Raw genomic sequence first — 7,269 nt, 5'->3', positions numbered from 1 at the left:
TATAATTTCGACTTAGTTGTATCTCAATGTTTAAATTTTAATTCGATGTAACCCAATCTCTATAATTTTAATTCAATTGAAACTCTTTCTCTAAATTTTAACTCACTTTAATTTTAATTTTAAAGCTTTAGTCTCTAAACTTAATAAAAAATATAATTTTATTTTTTAAAATATAGAGTCTAATATTTTAAATGATTAAAATATAGAGATTAGGTTATATTAAATCAAAGTCACAAGGACATAAAGATTAATTTTCTCTATATTACACACACACACACTAATTTAAAAGGTTCATTTTCTCAAAATGTCAATGTTCATAATTTAATTTGAATAATTGCTTTGTAAAACAGCTCTTCAATCATCTGAAAGCCAAGTGAGCTTCTAACACTGACTGAACATAAGCCATAAAGCTCATTTATCTGAAAAGATCAGGCCCGAAAAAAAAAAGGGCAAAAAAGGTCAGGCAACGGGTGCCGTTTCATGAGCTCATCTTGTATCTTGGAGTCCCCTCAGCTATACACTGTTCACATGACCTATATAATATATTTTCAAGAACTTCCTGCTGAATAGTTCTGTAGCTTCTGCATCCCTATAGTTTATTTCACCTGGAGGCAATATAAAAGAAATCAAATGGATTCAGGGAGCTTCTTGGGAACACTTGTTGATCAGGCTAAATTAAGAAACTACTCAAAATGAATTTAACTGGGCTCAAAAGCCCGATTATTAATTAAAAAATTGGCAGAAAAACAGAGCAGAAGAAGCCTGTAGGCATCAAATTTAGCAATTCAAGATGTTGATGATGGTGGTGGTGGTGGTGATGAGATGGAGCTTTCCAGCATTCTTATCTTGGACGTCACTGCAGAGCTGTGAAATGAAAAAATAATACTAGCTAATCATACCCCATCATAATACTCCCTCCATAACATATTAATTGCATACCGTAGATTAAGAAATTTGATTAAAATCAATTATATAATAGTAAGGATTCAAGTAAGTTTTAACACATTATTGGTACTACTATCAAACGACAGTCAATCCCATAGAATCATCAACTAAGCCTAGACAGAACCACAGATATGTGAATGACAATATAAATTCATATTTCTTAGACAACAGAAGGGAGGGTCATGCTTGGTTGAACAGGATTTTACTCCCCTGCGCTGCCAAGAAAGAAGGTCATTTCCAACATCCCAATTTCATATAATCACAACCAGAGGATAGATTTACACTGATATTGTGATTCCACCGTGCTCTATGTTCATATATAAATTTCTAGGATTAAAGTTTTACAGAGGGTATCAGCATGTTATGATCTTATCCTAGTATACTGTGAGGGGAAAAAAATTCTCTTCAAAATGCGTTTGTCTCCAATATTTTTTCCAATAGACAAACTAGTGTTTTAGATATTTTTTAAAATATTGAAAGCATAGGTGTTATTGATGGAAAATATGGGAAGACTTATCGTTGAAGGAAATGATGTTTAGTTTATTTTATATCTGGCAAGTGGCAGAGGAAATACCCTACTTCTATGTTTTATTTTATTTACTTTCTGTTATAGCTTGCAATTGGCAGAATATTGCCTTGTTATATATAATATTTTGAACTTTGGATGTTTCCTTCCTAGAGAGGAAACGCTAGGATATTATTTTGTTTTCCTTCGTGTGAAGGAAATCTCACTTTATAAATAGCAGCTAGGCAACACTTGTAGACGGACTTTTTGTTTTTTGGACGAATGAAAATATGTTACCTTGATCAGATTCTGGTCTCTCTCCATATTACCCTTCGTTCTGTCTCATCTCCATCACCATTTTCTGTTCTGGTACCCCCTTTTCTCCTCTGTTTCTGTCTCTCTCTCATATCCCTCTGTTTGTACATGTGAAAGTGTGTATGAGTGTGTTTTGCATCAGTTATAGTCCAAAATACAAAATGAACAGCTAGCTTTTTGTTGAGAGAAGGGTTTTTGCAGAAGATGAAGCATTGCTTCTTGTTTAAACTTCTCAGTGGTGCACAACTTAGTTTCTCTCTGCTTACCAACTATTTTTACTCTTATTATCATGGATTAAACAAAACACAAAATTGAAGCACATTTTTGTTTGAAGATGTTAACAACGGAACATTCTTTTTATGATTGGTACGAAGGCAGCAGAAGGGGGTTGGCAATGGTTGTCTGTTATGCTGTAAGCATATATCATCCCAAGTTTGCACCCATTTCTCTGGCGTGCAATCTGAACACCTTTATAGGCCTCAAATTTGAACATTTTCTATAGCCCCTTCGTTATTAGAGACTTAAACTAATTATCACTTCTATTTGTCCAAGGTTGAACTTTTTATTTAGTCATAAAGAAGAATATTAAGTCCGCACTGAAAATATTCAATATTTCAATAATGGAATTATCATCGTGATATAACTCAATTTGTCATACCCATTTTGTACAATTTGTGTGAGTATCGGTGACTTGAGATTAGCAAATATTTGATTCTTTAAATTTTAATTTAAATTAAGCAGAAAAAAGTTTCTTATCTAACCATCCAGAATCAACCTTCTCCCCCTCTTTTCCCCCCTTCTTAAGAAGCTGAGCCAAACTGCTTCGACTCATTTTTCAAACAAAGGAGTGGTTTCATCACGTCAACTACGAAAAAGCAAATTTGCTGGAATACTTGGAAGCTAATCCAAGGATTTGATTCACTCACCCTAACCTCAACAATATAAATCATAAATAGTCAAAAAGAGACCGCCAAAAATTTCACTCTAAGTATAGCTTTAAAAGTTTACTGGCAACTCTACAGTAAAATCCATACAGAATATAAGAAAAAAAGTGAAGGAATAGACAAAAAGGATAATAAAATCTGACTGGAAATAGGATAAAACATGTCGTGCTTATGGAATTATTCATTTTTCTAGATCATCCCCAATATCTCCAGTGCCATCATCTGAAAGACCAGAAAGGTTGTTTGCAAATGTGGGATTCAGATTAACATTGGAATTCTAGGACTATTGACAATGGATAAATTGCAACTTACATCACATATAGATTTTGCTATCAGCTGGTTAATCTTCTCTTGATTATTGTGGCAACCATTACAATTGGAGATGGACCAAACTTGAATGTGCAGTATACGTAATTTTTTTCAGAAGCCAACATCAGATTCTAAGGGCTAAAATAAACAAAGCGTACCTGCTTCATCATCAGTGTCTCCCTTTTCTCCCAGAAGAAAGACATACAAGTCTTGCTCAGTTGAGATTGTAGTTTTGTTCTTTTTCACTTCCTCTATCCCTTGATTAGAGGTAAATCCAACATTTCTTGATTCTCTTGCTTGGTGATATTTTTCTTGTTCAGAGGATTTGACTTTGGCATCCTCCATATTACTGTTTCTGACAGCTAAGGGGAAATTATGAAACAAGGGAGTTCAAGAACAGTAAAAAATCAGTACACAGCTATATACTAGGTGAGAGCGCAGTAGAACGAGGGATATACAAGAGATACCCGCATATACAACGTGTACATCATTTTTGTTTCCAGAGTACATCAATTCTTTTAGTGGTGCTACCCAAATACTTCACCAAAATAGTTGCTAAGATGAACCTTTTTTTTTTTTTTAAACGATGAACATTTTATACAAATCCAGTTAAATTTTATATTCATGTAAATGGACTGCACGAATAGTTGTTGAGAATATCATGGGTGTGTTAGCATTCTGTTGCCAGTACTGGCTCTTCTCTAGCAATCCAAATTACAATTTGAACAATTTACATGAACATATCACTTGGGGAATGCTCCTTCAACTTTTAATGCCTAATGAGCATAGGATTTTCAAGTCTCACAGATGAGAAATGATTCTTCTAGGTCTTTAGGAACTCAGAGGACAGTATAAATATAAACCCCACATGAAAACAAATAAATATCTGTTAAGCACAAACCACATGCGATATTCACCAAACACAGACAAGGCAAATGAAAGATATCGTTTTAAGTTTCATTTGACAAATAACAACAATACCGTCTGGGATAAGATAATTGTATAATTTCTTCTTATGAATAAAGAATTCTATGATTGGAATTACCATTAGCATTCCTGAGAAAAAAAATACACCGACATAGCACGGTTAAAGGGGATAATAATCTAAACCAACAACATACAACCAAGTTGAAGAGTAAAAATCTCAATTATCATTAAGTAGATTCTAGTTGTAACTATATGCCATACGATAATCATGATAAATTTTAGTATTCATGGGTAGGGATGGCAAGGATTCTAACATAATATATAAGTTTTGTCAAAAATGAATTTCAGGAACTGAGGAGATATGACCTCTTGTTACCTTCAAAAAATTCATTTTATCAACTCAATGATCCGGTTAGCCAGACTTCGTACAACCATCAAAGAGAGACGTTATACGCCCAGCAACTGAGCAGCAAAATCATGATAAGCTGGCACAAGACATCCTTTACCAATAATCTCGGCAAGAACATGATCCCTTGCTAAAATGATGGAAACGAGTTCGATCCCGAATAATGATATGTTTGTTAAAGATATTTGAAACATGCTTCATGAAATCATGGCAATCACTACATATTCTAAGGTTCTTGATGATCCTTATGGTTTTTCTATCCTGATGATTAACAAGCATATAAGCCACTGCCAGTTTCTCGCTATGATAACTCAGACTATATTCCTTTTCTTCCTCTTGAATGTCATGCAGCACGGAGGATGTATTAGGACTGTAACCTCCACCTTTTAGAGTATCTATAACTGAAACTAGTAACTGTCTAATCTCCTCCCATTGTGGATGAGAACAATCTCCAGATACAAACTCATGAATTTCTTGATCAATGTTGATCAAACTATGGCCAGGCTCCTTGATAATTTTATTCTCCTTCATTGAGTTCCTCAAGCCAGCCTTCTCAGTCCATTTACCAACTACACCATATGCATTTGATAAAAGCACATAATCACCACCATGATGTGCGTCTAGCTCAAGGATTCGATTTCTAGCCTTCTCGGCCAACTGCAGGTGATCGTGTTTAACACATGATCCAAGAAGAGTTCTCCAAATAACAGAATTTGGCTGGACTGGCATTTCCTCCACTAACTTAAAAGCTTCAAGGAGGAGACCAGCACGGCCTAAAAGGTCAGCCATGCAACCATAGTGCTCAATCATTGGCTCAATGTGGTACTCATTCCTCATGCTTTCAAAAATCTGCCAGCCTTCCTCCACGAGACCACTATGACTACAAGCCAGTAAAGCACCAATAAATGCAACACTATCAGGCTTAAAATGAAAACTTTTCATCTCATAAAATGCATTTAAAGCCTCTCTACCATAGCCATGCACTGCCAATCCAGTTATAAACGTAGTCCACGTAATAACATTCTTAACAGGCATTTCATTAAAAATTTTGACCGAGCGATCAATGCAGCCACATCTTGAATACATATCAATAAGAGAAGTACCCAATGAAACTGTTAGAGGCAACCCACTCCTGGCAATCAGTGCGTGAACCCAAATCCCCAATTCCAAGGCACCCAGTATAGAAATGGCAGATATAACACTTAGCATAATAACCCCATCCGGTTTGACATCCTCCTCTAGTTGCATTTGCTGAAAAAGGACCAAAGATTCGAAAACAAAATCATTCTTCACAAGGCAAGAAATCATAGAGGACCAAGAAACCAAGTCTTTCTGTGGCATTTCATCGAACAGCTTGAGTGCCATGTCTACGAAGCCACAACATCCATAAAAATTAATCAACGCATTCTGGACATAGATGTCAGGATCAAAACCCAGCTTCACAATAAGAGAGGAAAGCTCAATACCCCTTTTCAATGGAGAACATGCCTTAAGGACAAATGGGAAAGTGAAGTTATCAGGCCGAACACCAGCTCGATGCATTCGAGAGAAAAGGGAGCAGGTTCGGTGGAAAGACCATCGTGGAAGTACTCTGAGAACAGAGTTGTAGGCGTCTGTGTCAAATACTGGATAGTGAAGCAGGAGAGAATGAGCATAAAATGCTGCGTCACTGAGAGAATTTGCCGAAGCCAAACAACACTGAAGAAGATTACGGAGAGAAGAGGAGTTTTCATGTTGACCCACTTTGATCAGCCGAGCATGCAGCTTGTAGACATTATTCATAGCTTTACAGGAGCTGTACTTAGCAATAAATTAGCCTTTTTTTATGTCGAGAGACCAGGCATGTCCTTCCTCCCAAGCTTTCTCCTTCACGTGAAAGCTTTCCCTGATCAAGAGACAACTAGAATATCACCTCGTGCACTTGCAGAATGCAAGAGCCTCCGCCCGAGGGAATCCTCGCTGATGTCGAAAATGGGCTTTTCTTTTCGAGACATGGTTAGGATTAATGGCATGGGCCTCCCGTTGTAATCCCTTTGTGCAAAATACACCCATTGTGATAAATATTCTTTTTTGGTTACAACAAAGTTTAGGTAAGTTGGGTTTTAAGAGCTCACAAGATCAATGCATGTTTTTAGGTTTAAAAAGTGCTTATAGAAGTCCTTTACAAGTTGCCCACCAATAATGTTCACTCATTCTCCTTTTATAACCGACACATGTAATGGCCCCTCCTCTATAAATATTATACAGTTCTGAATATTCAGTACACAAAGTGTTATTCACTCATTCATTTGTCTTTTTTGCCCTATTCTCTATGACTTCCTTTTATGATACTAGAGCCCAAAAATCTTGAGGCGATGTCTTCCACTTCTCAATCCTTTGCTTCTCATTCCTCTGCTTTTTTTCTCTCTCAATCAAAGAGAGATATAGTGACATTTTCGCATCTAGTTTCAGTAAAGCATTACTACAAATAAGGTCATTTTCATCGTTCATTTTGTCTGTTTTGAAAAATAGAAGAATATGGGCCTTCAAATTCATCTACTAAAAGGAAACATACTAGTATAGGGGTCTATACTTGTCTGTTATGATGAACAAACGAGTATGAGGCCCCCAGACTTGTCTGTTTCTCTTAAAAACAGACGAAAAGCATCTTTTTTTTAATTCAAATTTCATCTTTGCCGCACACAAATTTGAACAGACTCTAGAAATACGCCTTCTACTTTCTTCTTTGTGTGCGGCGAGCTCTTTCTCTTCCTTCTTTAGATTTCTTCTTCTCCTTTCTAGTGCCGATGCTGGCAATAAGTTTGTCTTCTCCCTCTCTAGCTAGTAGCTCGCCATCTTCTTCTCTCTCTCTCTCTCTCTTCTCCATTCTTCATCCATGTCATCCTACGACTAGGAGCAATGTTTTCTTCTACAGAAGT

General features: G+C 36.3%; 1 protein-coding gene across 1 annotated transcript; it reads right to left on the bottom strand.

Moving 5' to 3' along the window:
- Positions 1–453: 453 nt before the first annotated feature.
- On the bottom strand, positions 454–6,287 carry LOC114755412 (pentatricopeptide repeat-containing protein At4g21065-like). Its single transcript, XM_028944294.1, has 3 exons — positions 4,322–6,287; positions 3,177–3,380; positions 454–864 (listed from the first exon to the last, which is right to left on the bottom strand). The coding sequence occupies exon 1, from the start codon at positions 6,131–6,133 to the stop codon at positions 4,448–4,450; it is 1,686 nt and encodes a 561-aa protein (XP_028800127.1). The 5' UTR covers positions 6,134–6,287; the 3' UTR covers positions 454–864; positions 3,177–3,380; positions 4,322–4,447.
- Positions 6,288–7,269: the final 982 nt, after the last annotated feature.

The sequence above is a fragment of the Neltuma alba genome, unplaced genomic scaffold (genome assembly GCF_004799145.2).
Source record: "Neltuma alba isolate B1F8T4 unplaced genomic scaffold, ASM479914v2 tig00001330_pilon, whole genome shotgun sequence".
Taxonomy (NCBI): domain Eukaryota; kingdom Viridiplantae; phylum Streptophyta; class Magnoliopsida; order Fabales; family Fabaceae; genus Neltuma; species Neltuma alba.
Note: the sequence above shows the minus strand (reverse complement) of the source record. Positions and strands in the feature narration are given on the sequence as shown.